This window comes from Oncorhynchus kisutch, unplaced genomic scaffold, assembly GCF_002021735.2.
Source record: "Oncorhynchus kisutch isolate 150728-3 unplaced genomic scaffold, Okis_V2 scaffold3961, whole genome shotgun sequence".
Lineage (NCBI taxonomy): Eukaryota > Metazoa > Chordata > Actinopteri > Salmoniformes > Salmonidae > Oncorhynchus > Oncorhynchus kisutch.
Window position 1 is genome coordinate 70,758 of NW_022265906.1, and position 14,229 is coordinate 84,986.

At 42.9% G+C, this 14,229-nt stretch overlaps 1 protein-coding gene across 1 annotated transcript; it reads left to right on the top strand.

Annotated features, from left to right (window-relative positions):
• The first annotated feature begins 281 nt into the window (after window positions 1-281).
• On the top strand, window positions 282-9,184 carry LOC116372520 (gastrula zinc finger protein XlCGF7.1-like). Its single transcript, XM_031821335.1, has 2 exons — window positions 282-749; window positions 6,984-9,184. Exons 1-2 carry the CDS (start codon window positions 629-631, stop codon window positions 7,856-7,858), a joined length of 996 nt encoding a protein of 331 aa, XP_031677195.1. The 5' UTR covers window positions 282-628; the 3' UTR covers window positions 7,859-9,184.
• The last annotated feature ends 5,045 nt before the right edge of the window (window positions 9,185-14,229 follow it).

A 14,229-nucleotide genomic window follows, 5' to 3' on the forward strand; every position in this document is an offset into this window, starting at 1 on the left:
AAAAGAAGATGAGGATATTACAGTGAAAGAAGAGGAGGATATTACAGTGAAAGAAGAGGAGGATATTACAGTGAAAGAAGAGGAGGATATTACAGTGAAAGAAGAGGAGGATATTACAGTAAAAGAAGAGGAAGAAGCTTTCAGAGTGAAAAGGGAAGAAGAAGAAGAGGCTATCACATTGAAAGAAGAAAATGATGTTACAGTGAAAGACGAGAAAGAACCTTTTGGAGTGGAAGAGGAAGAGGGGATAGAGGCTGTCACAGTGGAAGAGGAAGAGGGGATAGAGGCTGTCACAGTGAAAGAGGAAGAGGGGATAGAGGCTGTCACAGTGAAAGAGGAAGAGGGGGTAGAGGCTGTCACAGTGAAAGAGGAAGAGGGGATAGAGGCTGTCACAGTGGAAGAGGATGTTACAGTCCAAGACGTGAACGAGCCTTTTGGGGTGAAAAGGGAAGAGGGGGTAGAGGCTGTCACAGTGAAAGAGGAGGTGGTAGACGCTTTCAGAATAAAAAAGGAGGAAATCACATTGAAAGAAGAAGAGGATGTTATTACAGTGAAAGAAGAGAAAGAACCCTTTGGAGTAAAAGAGGGAGAGGAGGCTATCACATTAAATGAAAAGGAGGATGTTCTAATGGAAGAAGAGGAAGAACCTGTTGGAGTGGAAGAGAAGGTTATCTCAAAAGAGGAAGACGTTTTGAGAGTAAAAGAAGACGGGGATGAGGAGGACGAGTCTGAAGATCCGAATAACACAAGTGAGTACCGTCTTAAAATAGGGGCACAAGCTATGCAGTTGTTGAACTAATGTGTGGTTTTAAAGGGGCATTCTACTGATGTTCTACACATGAATATGTTGTTCAGTACTGTAGGAATTGTTGAAGGAGCTCTCTGTGATTGTTCCATACATTTGGGGATTTTTAAAGTAATGACATATATATGCCTTGCTCGAACTTAGACCCCTTTATTCATGATTTAATGTATTAATAAGATTGGGTCTCTGGCATACCATAGCGAATGCGTTGGATTACTTACGACCAAATCTGTATCCGTGTATCGATGAATATCCATAGTCAGTATGCATTGTTTCTTTAATAAAAGGTCGTCCCTTACATCACCGAGCGGTGCCCAGGAAATAATGACATCCAATTGTTAGACGCGACCACCTCCCGTGGTCTACGTTTGGGCTAATAAAGGAGGTCGGTATAATTTGTGGAACGTTCCAACAGGAATCTGTAACAAAGTTGTATAGAGGCAGAATAAGATACCGGGTAGAGAGTGGGTTATTTCATTACGTGTTTTCACTCACCACGTTTATCCACTCTGGTAGCCTACGGACAAACATTAAGAATAAGCTACGTGGTGAGTTGATGCCTATTCAGCTGCTAGTTAGCTAGGTGATTTGATCATGCTACTTTGTATGCGAGGTTTGTTGGCATCCTTGTGCATTACGTTTTTGGAACAAATTCCTGTTGGAACGTTCCACAAATTATACCCACCCTAATAAAGGCATATCCATTGATTCTTGGAGACTATAATTTATTAATGCCCAATACATTTAGTTCAACTGTCGTACCCCGTCTGAGGGGTATATTACAGTAGCGAGATAGAGTTAGCGAGCTAACTTGGGTCAATTCTGAATTTAACTCATTGAATTGTTTTGCCCTCTGATTGTTAGTGTCTATGGGTTATTGTGTGTAGATTGATGAGGACAATAAATAATTTAATCCATTTTAGAATAAGTCTGTAACGTAACAAAATGTGGAAAAATGGAAGGGGTCTGAATACTTTCCGAATGCACTGTAGTCTGGAAATAAGACCGTATTTAGTTATATTTTCTGAGGTTTAGAGACAAAAGTACTGGTTGTCCCTTCTGTTTGGCATAGTTTCTAGCCAAGCACACTGGTTGTCCCTGCTGTTGGCATAGTTTCTAGCCAAGCACACTGGTTGTCCCTTCTGTTTGGCATAGTTTCTAGCCAAGCACACTGGTTGTCCCTTCTGTTTGCCATAGTTTCTAGCAGGGCACACTGGTTTTCCCTGCTGTTGCCATAGTTTATAGCCAAGCACACTGGTTGTCCCTGCTGTTGGCATAGTTTCTAGCCAAGCACACTGGTTGTCCCTTCTGTTTGGCATAGTTTCTAGCAGGGCACACTGGTTGACCCTTCTGTAGGCATAGTTTATAGCCAAGCACACTGGTTGTCCCTTCTGTTTGGCATAGTTTCTAGCCAAGCACACTGGTTGTCCCTTCTGTTTGGCATAGTTTCTAGCAGGGCACACTGGTTGTCACTTCTGTTTGGCATAGATTCTAGCAGGGCACACTGGTTGTTTGTTCTAAACAGAAATGTTTGCTATGCAGGCTGGCTAACGTGCTTCTCCCTTGCTAGCTTGTTAACACAATCACATCAAACTCTGAAGCTGGAATGACAGCAAACCAGATGCAATTTCGTAGAACTTTTTTTCTATTGAGATTTCTTTAAATGGTTCCATAATAGTGATGATGATGCTTGGTTTCGAGTGGCTCAGAAAAGGTTGCTCTCATCCGGTGATGTTTATTCTCTAAGGCAGGGTGTAGATCGCATTTCAAAATTACAATATTGTTGGAGAGGCAGATAGTTTATACAAATGTTGCAAACCTAATGTTAGACTAAAAGCATGGGGTGAAAATGTCTAGATCATTTTCTTCCAGTGGAGATTAGTTTATGAATTGCCTGCCTGGGCTGTGGGACAGTGGAGATTAGTTTATGAATTGCCTGCCTGGGCTGTGGGACAGTGGAGATTAGTTTATGAATTGCCTGCCTGGGCTGTGGGACAGTGGAGATTAGTTTATGAATTGCCTGCCTGGGCTGTGGGACAGTGGAGATTAGTTTATGAATTGCCTGCCTGGGCTGTGGGACAGTGGAGATTAGTTTATGAATTGCCTGCCTGGGCTGTAGGACAGTGGAGATTAGTTTATGAATTGCCTGCCTGGGCTGTAGGACAGTGGAGATTAGTTTATGAATTGCCTGGCTGGGCTGTGGGACAGTGGAGATTAGTTTATGAATTGCCTGGCTGGGCTGTGGGACAGTGGAGATTAGTTTATGAATTGCCTGCCTGGGCTGTGGGACAGTGGAGATTAGTTTATGAATTGCCTGCCTGGGCTGTGGGACAGTGGAGATTAGTTTATGAATTGCCTGCCTGGGCTGTGGGACAGTGGAGATTAGTTTATGAATTGCCTGCCTGTGCTGTAGGACAGTGGAGATTAGTTTATGAATTGCCTGCCTGGGCTGTAGGACAGTGGAGATTAGTTTATGAATTGCCTGCCTGGGCTGTAGGACAGTGGAGATTAGTTTATGAATTGCCTGGCTGGGCTGTGGGACAGTGGAGATTAGTTTATGAATTGCCTGCCTGGGCTGTGGGACAGTGGAGATTAGTTTATGAATTGCCTGCCTGGGCTGTAGGACAGTGGAGATTAGTTTATGAATTGCCTGCCTGGGCTGTGGGACAGTGGAGATTAGTTTATGAATTGCCTGCCTGGGCTGTAGGACAGTGGAGATTAGTTTATGAATTGCCTGGCTGGGCTGTGGGACAGTGGAGATTAGTTTATGAATTGCCTGCCTGGGCTGTGGGACAGTGGAGATTAGTTTATGAATTGCCTGGCTGGGCTGTGGGACAGTGGATGAATAGAATGGAAAGATATCAACAGTCAAAAATATATCAAAATGAACAGACTAGGTCTATACTGCTCCTACATGGTGTAACAATACATCATGTAGATGTATATAATGAACAGACTAGGTCTATACTGCTCCTACATGGTGTAACAATACATCATGTAGATGTATATAATGAACAGACTAGGGCTATACTGCTCCTACATGGTGTAACAATACATGATGTATATAATGAACAGACTAGGTCTATACTGCTCCTACATGGTGTAACAATACATCATGTATATAATGAACAGACTAGGTCTATACTGCTCCTACATGGTGTAACAATACATGATTTATATAATGAACAGACTAGGTCTATACTCCTACATGGTGTAACAATACATCATGTAGATGAATATGGATTGATGAGGAATTTAAAAACTGTATGGTTGAAAGAGTTGGGGCAAAAGGAGTGGCTAATAAGTCTGGCTGCACATCTGACTGGCTGACTCACTGCAAATTGAGAAATTATGTGACTAAACTCAACAAGCAATATAAACTTTATTTTGAAGCCAAGATCAATTAAATAAAGAATGATGGAAAAAAATGAAATTATGGGCAGAAAGACATTCAACTCCGTCTTTTATCGAATCAGATGGCATATTCATCACAAAACCATTTGATGTTGCCAATTATTTTAATTATTATTTCATTGGCTAAGTGGGCAAACTTAGGCAGGAAATTCCCACGACAAACAGGGAGCAATTATATTCATGCATAAAAAAAACAAATAATGAAAGAAAAGCAGTCCAAGTTTGAATTTTGTAAAGTTAGTGTGGGAGAGGTGGAAAAAGGATTGTTATCGATCAATAATGATAAATCTCCTGGCATTGACGACTAAGATGGAAAGCTACTGAGGACGGAAGCTGACTCTATAGCCACTCCTATCTGTCATATTTTTAATCTGAGCCTAGAGGAAATTCTTTGTCATCCTCAGGCCTGGAAGGGAACCAAAGTAATTATGTTACCCAAGAGTGGTAAAGCGGCCTTTACTGGTTCTAACAGCAGACCTATAAGCTTGCTGCCAGCTCTTAGCAAACTGTTGGAAAAATATGGTGTTTGACCAATTACAATGATATTTCTCTGTAAACAAATGAACAACAGACTTTCAGCATGCTTATAGAGAAGGGCTCTCAACATGTACTGCACTGACACAAATGACTGATGATTGGTTGAAAGAAATTGATAATAATTAGATTGTGGGAGCTCTATTGTTAGATTTCAGTGCAGTCGTTGATATTGTTGACCATAACCTGGTGTTGAAAAAACGTATGTGCTATGGCTTGTCAACCTCTGCAATATTGTGGATTCAGAGCTATCTATCTAATTCAACTCAAAGGGTTTTCTTTAATGGAAGCGTCTCTAATGTCTAACATGTAAAGTGTGGTGTACCACAGGGCAGCTCTCTAGGCCCTCTACTCTTTTCTATTTTTACCAATGACCTGCCACTGGCATTAAACAAAGCATGTGTGTCCATGTATGCTGATGATTCAACTATATAAGCACCAGCAACCACAGCTAATGAAGTCACTGAAACTCTTAACAAAGAGTTGCAGTCTGTTTTGAAATGGGTGGCCAGTAATAAACTGGTCCTGAACATCTCTAAAACTATGAGCATTGTATTTGGTACAAATCATTCCAGAAGTGCTAGACCTCAGCTGAATCTGGTAATGAATGGTGTGGCTGTTGAACAAGTTGAGGAGACTAAATTACTTGGCATTACCTTAGATTGTAAACTGTCATGGTCAAAACAAATAGATTCAATGGTTGTACAGATGGGGAGAGGTCTAGCCATAATAAAGAGATGCTCTGCTTTTTTGACACCACATTCCAAAAAGCAAGTTCTGCAGGCTCTAGATTTGTCTAATCTTGATTATTGTCCAGTCGTGTGGTCCAGTGCTGCAAGGAAAGACCTAGTTAAGCTGCAGCTGGCCCAGAACAGAGCGGCACGTTTTTGCTCTTAATTGTAATCAGAGGGCTGATATAAATACTATGCATGCCAGTCTCTCTTGGCTAAGAGTTGAGGAGAGACTGACTGCATCACTTCCTCTTTTACATGAATGTGTTGAAAATCCCAAATTGTTTGCATAGTCAACTTACACACAGCTCTGACACACACACTTATCCCACCAGGGGTCTTTTTTCATAGTCCCCAAATCCAGATCAAATTCAAGAAAACGTAAAGAGCCCTTATTGCATGGAACTTCCTTCCATCTCATATTGCTCAAATAAACAGCAAACCTGGTTTAAAAAATCAGATAAAGCAACACCTCATGGCACAACCCCTCTCCCCTATTTGACTTAGGTCGTTTGTGTGTATGCATTGATATGTAGGCTACGTGTGCCTTTTACAATATGTATGTAGTTCTGTCCTTGAGCTGTTCTTGTCTATTGATGTTCTGTGTTTTGTCATTCTGTATTATGTTTTGTGTGGACCCCAGGAAGTAGATGCTGCTTTTGCAACAGCTAATGGTGATCCTAATAAAATACCTAATATAATGAACGTCCACTCGTGGCGTTCCACATTTGATTTATATTTGTACAAAATTCATTCAATCCTTTTGACATTCAGCACCTGAATTTTCTCTGACATGGTGGAACTATTGGGCATTCATGTGCTCCTGGGAAGTGGGAAACTAGGAAGTGGGAAGTCTGACGTGGAACTATTGGGCATTCATGTGCTCCTGTGAAGTGGGAAACTAGGAAGTCTGACATGGAACTATTGGGCATTCATGTGCTCCTAGGAAGTGGTAAACTAGGGGCGTGGAACTATTGGGCATTCATGTGCTCCTGGGAGGTGGGAAACTAGGAAGTGGGAAGTCTGACGTGGAACTATTGGGCATTCATGTGCTCCTGGGAAGTGGGAAACTAGGAAGTGGGAAGTCTGACGTGGAACTATTGGGCATTCATGTGCTCCTGGGAAGTGGGACACTAGGAAGTGGGAAGTCTGACGTGGAACTATTGGGCAGTCAGTGGTAAAACGTCACAACTCGAGTAACATTTTCTCAGAATTTCCCACCTGTAATTCCGATTTAGAGGGTCAGTCAAGTGAAATTTCCCACTGGGAACTAGGAGTTTATGATAAGTCCCTGGTTCGAATCCCAAAGCCAACTAGGGGAAAAATCACTTAACCCTAATTGCTCCTGTAAGTCTCTTTGGATAAGAGCGTTGTGCTAAATTAGTCAAATGTAAATAATGAGGTATCTAGTCTGGATTTAACCTCATAAGAAGATAGTTGAATCATATGGAGGTTTCATTTTGGTCTCTCTGTTTAACCAAATACTCTGTCTTTGGCAGGAGAGAGACCAGACTCTTACTCTGACAGCGGGAGTACTTCAGCGGAACCAGACCCAGAGATGCCCAAACCAGTGAAACCACACCACTGCTCCCAATGTGGAAATACATTTTTCTCGTCAGGGGACCTGAAAAAGCATAAGAGAACACACTCTGTAGAGAGGCCTTTCCAATGCTCTCAGTGTGGAAAGCAATTTATCCAGTCATCACATTTGAAAGAGCATAAGAGAATACACACAGGAGAGAAGCCTTTCCAATGCTCCCAGTGTGGAAATAGTTTTACCCGGTTAAGGTGCCTGAATAGGCATAAAGGAATACACACAGGAGAGAAGCCTTACCACTGTTGTCATTGTGGACAGAGTTTTAGGTGGTTAGTGACCCTGAAAACACATGAGAGGACACATACAGGAGAGAAACCTTTCCAATGCTCCCAGTGTGGGAATGCTTTTACACGGTTAGAGAAGCTGAAAGAACATGAGAGAATTCACACTGGTGAAAAGCCTTTCCAATGCTTGCAGTGTGAAAAGAGATTTATTCAGTCATGGAATCTCAAAGAGCATGAGAGGATACACACAGGAGAGAAGCCTTTCCAATGCTCCCAGTGTGGAAAGAGTTTTACCCGGTTAAGGTACCTGAGTAAGCATAAAGAAATACACACGGGAGCGAAGCCTTACCACTGTTCTCATTGTGGACAGAGTTTTAGGGGGTTAGTAAGCCTTAAAACACATGAAAGAATACACACAGGAGAGAAACCTTTCAACTGCTCTCAATGTGGAATTACTTTTACCTTGTTAGGGAGCCTGAAATCACACCAGAGGACACATGATAAAAGCCATACCACTGCTCTCATTGTGGAAAGAGAACATGAAATCGCATGATCGAATATAGAGTCTGGGGCCATATTTGCGAACATAAGCAAGCATATGAAGTTAAATGGTTTTCATGCACAAGATGCATATCAGCCAATGAAAAGTGTTGATTCACTTACATGTGACTGACCGCTAATTTGTAGCTGCTCCCATCAGATAACATTAGCCTTATGCTAACCTCCCCAGGTGGCAGTGATTACATCCTGGCACAACGTCTGCCTCAGCCAATCAAATATCTTAGATATTCTATACACCAACCAATGGTATTTCTTTAAAAAAATAGGTCAACCCTGGCCATGTGTTTTTATGGGGGGAAAAAAGATAAATCGGGTCCTTACAAAAAAAAACGTTTTAGCGTTGTTAAAAAACAAAGAGCCTTATGGATTTATCATCTAGTGTAGCAGTCATGTAGTCTATCGTCAGTGGTGCATCAACCCAACTGTCAAACTTGGGTAAAAGCAACGATGACCTTTCTTAGGTTCTAATATTCAGAGTTAAAACTCAAAGGAGACTCTGAAAGCTTTAAAACCAAGTTCATTCTTCCCAGAGGATCAATACAACGGCATTGGACAAAGACGTTGTTCACACAAGCACTGATATTTAACCCCCCCGTCATCACTAATCCATGGCTCTCTCCCCTTATCAATGCACTGATATTTAACCCCCCGTCATCACTCATCCATGGCCCTCTCCCCTTATCAATGCACTGATATTTAACCCCCCCGTCATCACTCATCCATGGCTCTCTCCCCTTATCAATGCACTGATATTTAACCCTTCCTCCCAGGCTGAGTCTCCTCTTGTTCATCTGAACCTACATTGTATCTTTACTGCTAGGCAGGAAACTTAGTGATACGGGCCATAAACTTGTCTTTCTCCCTTAACGTGACCTGACCTCGACCCCTGTCATCACTATTCCATGGCTCTCTCCCCTTATCAATGCACTGATATTTAACCCCCCCGTCATCACTATTCCATGGCTCTCTCCCCTTATCAATGCACTGATATTTAACCCCCCGTCATCACTCATCCATGGCCCTCTCCCCTTATCAATGCACTGATATTTAACCCCCCCGTCATCACTCATCCATGGCTCTCTCCCCTTATCAATGCACTGATATTTAACCCTTCCTCCCAGGCTGAGTCTCCTCTTGTTCATCTGAACCTACATTGTATCTTTACTGCTAGGCAGGAAACTTAGTGATACGGGCCATAAACTTGTCTTTCTCCCTTAACGTGACCTGACCTCGACCCCTGTCATCACTATTCCATGGCTCTCTCCCCTTATCAATGCACTGATATTTAACCCCCCCGTCATCACTCATCCATGGCTCTCTCCCCTTATCAATGCACTGATATTTAACCCCCCCCCCGTCATCACTCATCCATGGCTCTCTCCCCTTATCAATGCACTGATATTTAACCCCCCTGTCATCACTCATCCATGGCTCTCTCGCCTTATCAATGCACTGATATTTAACCCCCCCGTCATCACTGATCCATGGCTCTCTCCCCTTATCAATGCACTGATATTTAACCCCCCGTCATCACTAATCCATGGCTCTCTCCCCTTATCAATGCACTGATATTTAACCCCCCCGTCATCACTCATCCATGGCTCTCTCCCCTTATCAATGCTTGATATTTAACCCTTCCTCCCAGGCTGAGTCTCCTCTTGTTCATCTGAACCTACATTGTATCTTTACTGCTAGGCAGGAAACTTAGTGATACAGGCCATAAACTTGTCTTTCTCCCTTAACGTGACCTGACCTCGACCCCTGTCATCACTATTCCATGGCTCTCTCCCCTTATCAATGCACTGATATTTAACCCCCCGTCATCACTCATCCATGGCTCTCTCCCCTTATCAATGCTTGCCACGGGAGATCGCTTTCCCTGCACTCAGCACATTCCAAGCTTAATTGCATCCACTATATACTTTCCTCCTACAGATAACCATTCACTTCTGGTGTAGTTTAGGAGTCCCAAGTTTAGGAGTTAGTACCCGGAATCCATCAGCATAATAGAAAATGACTCAAGTGAAAGTCACTCAGTAAAATACTACTTGTGTAAAAGTGTTTGGTTTTAAATGTACTTATGTATAAATAATTTCAAATTCCTTATATTTAAGCAAACCAGAAGACACCATTTTCTTGTTTTTTAAATTTATGGATAGCCAGGGGCACACTCCAACACTCATATTTACAAATGACGCATTTGTGTTTAGAGAGACAGATCAGAGGCAGTTGGGATGACCATGGATGTTCTCTTCATTAGTGCGTGAATTTGACAATTCTCCAGCATTCAAAATGTTCCGAGTACTTTAGGGTGTCAGGGAAATGCATTATTTTCTTTAGGAAAGTTGTCAAAAATATTAACAGTAAAATAACAGACAGACACCCCCCCCCAAAAAACGGCTTAAGTAGTACTTTAAAGTATTTTTACTTAAGTACTTTACACCCCTGACTATCGCTATCATCATCACTTCTAGGTGGCACACACTGCTAAAGCTTTTTAACCGTGGGGTTCGAGTACACCTCGCATCAAGCTTTTTATCTGTGGGTTCGAGTCCACCTCGCATCAAGCTTTTTAACCACCGTGGGTTCGAGTCCACCTCACATCAAGCTTTTTATCTGTGGGTTTGAGTCCACCTCGCATCAAGCTTTTTAACCACCGTGGGTTCGAGTCCACCTCACATCAAGCTTTTTATCTGTGGGTTTGAGTCCACCTCGCATCAAGCTTTTTAACCACCGTGGGTTCGAGTCCACCTCACATCAAGCTTTTTAACCGTGGGTTCGAGTCCACCTTGCATCAAGCTTTTTAACCGTGGGTTCGAGTCCACCTCGCATCAAGCTTTTTATCTGTGGGTTTGAGTCCACCTCACATCAAGCTTTTTAACCGTGGGTTCGAGTCCACCTTGCATCAAGCTTTTTAACCGTGGGTTCGAGTCCACCTCGCATCAAGCTTTTTAACCGTGGGTTCGAGTCCACCTCGCATCAAGCTTTTTATCTGTGGGTTCGAGTCCACCTCGCATCAAGCTTTTTATCTGTGGGTTCGAGTCCACCTCGCATCAAGCTTTTTATCTGTGGGTTCGAGTCCACCTCGCATCAAGCTTTTTATCTGTGGGTTCGAGTCCACCTCGCATCAAGCTTTTTAACCGTGGGTTCGAGTCCACCACGCATCAAGCTTTTTAACCGTGGGCTCGAGTCCACCTCGCATCAAGCTTTATAACCACCGTGGGCTCGAGTCCACCTCGCATCAAGCTTTATAACCACCGTGGGCTCGAGTCCACCTCGCATCAAGCTTTTTAACCGTGGGCTCGAGTCCACCTCGCATCAAGCTTTTTAACCACCGTGGGTTCGAGTCCACCTCGCATCAAGCTTTTTAACCGTGGGCTCGAGTCCACCTCGCATCAAACTTTATAACCACCGTGGGCTCGAGTCCACCTCGCATCAAGCTTTTTAACCGTGGGCTCGAGTCCACCTCGCATCAAACTTTATAACCACCGTGGGCTCGAGTCCACCTCGCATCAAGCTTTTTAACCGTGGGTTATTGAGGAAACAACTGTTCAATGTCGGTCCTTGATGCTCGACCCAAAACGCGTGGGACGAAGTGGATTATTCTAATAATGCATAAACTATCAAATATTGTAGGCCTGTGTCTAAGTGTAGCCTACATAAGAATATACTGTGGCAGACCAGGGGGGTTGGGTCAAAACAGTTACACAGATCAGACACGGACAGAGTAGGATTAGCTCAGTTTCAAAGGTGTTTATTAAAATAATAGTTCAAAAGAATAGTTCTCCCCCATGAGACCCTCTCCGAGATACCGACTTCTGGGCTCCGGGGTCTTGCTGTATCCTGTGGGGATCAAAAACTGAACTCACTCCTGCAACCGTCCCAAACTATACAGGAGTCCTTTCTTCCCCCACTCTCTCCCCTGTGTGCTGCCCTTCTGGCAGCATTATGGGACTTGTACATCTGGTGAGCAATCAGCCCAAATTAGTCCTTGCCGGAGAGTCATAGAAACAGCAGCTCTTTGCTGTGTTCGTTTAGTCTTTTTTTTCCTCACGGTATCAACTTCGCTGTGCATTCAAGCCTTCTTTTTACAGTCGAGACCTGGCACGTCCAGCAGATGGAGCCAGCGCCTCGTGATGTTTACTCCGTCTGTCACCAGGCCCTCGACGAGTCTCCCCCTGGTGGCTGACCTGCAGTACGCCACAATACAAATGACAACCAAATGTTGTTATAAAATGTATAGAGAACGTCAGCCTACATTTAGGTGTACGCGTCCGTGTAATATAGCCTATGCAATAGATTGATGCCTCTTGCACTGAGATGCAGTGCCTAAGAAACCTGCGCTACTCGGGTTCATGCTGTTTATTCAGCTTCTTGAAATGCCACACCTGTTGTCAAGTGGATGGATTATCTTGGCAAGGAGTAATGCTCACTAATAGGGATGTAAATAAAATTGTGCACAACATTTGAGAGAAATAAGCTTTTTGTGCAAATGGAACATTTCTGGGATCTTTTATTTCTGCTCATGAAACATTGGACCAACACTTTACTTGTTGCATTTTTGTTCAGTATAACTTTAAATGCTTATGTTCAAGTATAGCCAGCTGTTTTACCGACACATGTTTTTTGACTGAAAATGTGTGTGTTTGTTTATGCAACGTGAAATCAAATTGTCTACACTGAGTCAGGGGTCTTCAACAGATCGATCACAAGCCATCTCAATCCAATTGAACGTCTGTGGGATGAGACGTAACGAGCTATTCGGGGTGGAGATTCACTACCAGCCAACTTGACACAAGTGTGGGAAGCATTGCAGTCAACATGAGCCATTATCCCTGTGGAATGTGTGTCCATGCCCTGACAAATTGAGGCTGTTCTGAGGGCAAAAGGGGGTGTAACTCAATATTAGTAATGTGTCCAATAGTGGATGTTTATTATATATATCGACATGATGTATTGTATCAAACACATGAATGGAATGTTATCAAACACATGAATGGAATGTTATCAAACACATGAATGGAATGTTATCATACACATGAATGTTATCAAACACATGAATGGAATGTTTGATACCATTCCATTCACTCCATTCCGGCCATCATTATGAGCCGTCCTCCCCTCAGCAGCCTCCACTGATCTGTAGTAGATGTTAGGTATGTTTTAAATGCTCACTCATAAACATTCTGAACTAATCAACGCTTGGTTTCCTTTTTACGTCTCAATATAATGTTTTTCTTTAATAAAATAAATGAAAAATATACGTTTTTTCTGAATTTCTTTTACTTTCCCTCAATTTTCGTTACCCACTCCAGTCAGCAGATGGCGATGTGCATCTTCCAGGTGATGCTGCTAGTGTGACATATAAGCTTATTTACAATGACGGCCTACACCAGCCATACCTGGACCACCCCTGGGGCAATCGTGCGCCGCCCTTACGGACTCCCAATCGCGGTCGGTTGTGATACAGCCTGGAATCGAACCAGGCCCTTCTGACTATTCCCTACAATACTTTTATTCCCTACAATACTTTTAAAGGTAATTGTTGGGGACATTTATTTGACCTTGGAACATGTTTTGAAACCCAAATTTAATACAAATGTAACTTAAATATGAATAATTGTTCATGTTTAGAAAAGTATTTTTCATGTATAATTAATGAATACAAGTTATTGACACGCTATTTAGAAAAATGTAGACATTCCAGAACTCCGGGAAGTTTTTGTGTTGCTGACGAGACTGAGAGCTAGTGCCGCTTTCAAAACATTTGGGAACTCGGAAAAATACGTGGTCAAATCATGACGTATTTTCAGGTCGGAAAGTCGGATCTTCAGGTCGGAAAGTCGGAGCTCTAGAAAGAGGCCCGAGTTCCTAAGTTGGAATTCCGAGTTGAACGACCTTTCAAATCGACTTTTCCCAGTCGGAGCTAGTTTCCCCCCCTTATTTCCCAGTTGTGTTGAACGCACTGAATCGGAAGTCGGAGATTTCCGAATTCCCATTTGTTTTGTACGCGGCATAGAATTGTACCGCAGGAATCACAGAGGACAGATGCTGTGGTGGCGACTGCAGAGAAGTACTTGGGTGTATGAGATTTTTACTGCAGAAAAGATACAAGGTGTTTTGAGCGAAAGTGTCCCGTCCTCCCAGGCTGCTGTCCTGGTGTAGGATCAGATAGGGCCAAAGTAGTGGAATAGTGATGAGTTTTTAATGGGTGTAGGATTAGTTGCTAGGTCTTTTTTATTTCAGTGTAAAGAATTCATACTACAGAGTAGGCTGATACACAGCCATACAGTAGGTGGCGGCATGCACCTATAACAGTTTGTAACAGTTTGCAGACCGCCATAATACCAAAGAAGAAGCAGA

Coding starts and splice junctions, on each gene's coding strand:
- LOC116372520 (XM_031821335.1), top strand. CDS start 629: ATGGAAGAAGAGGAAGAACCTGTTGGAGTGGAAGAGAAGGTTATCTCA. Junction 750..6,983: donor TGAAGATCCGAATAACACAA/GTGAGTACCGTC, acceptor TGTCTTTGGCAG/GAGAGAGACCAGACTCTTAC.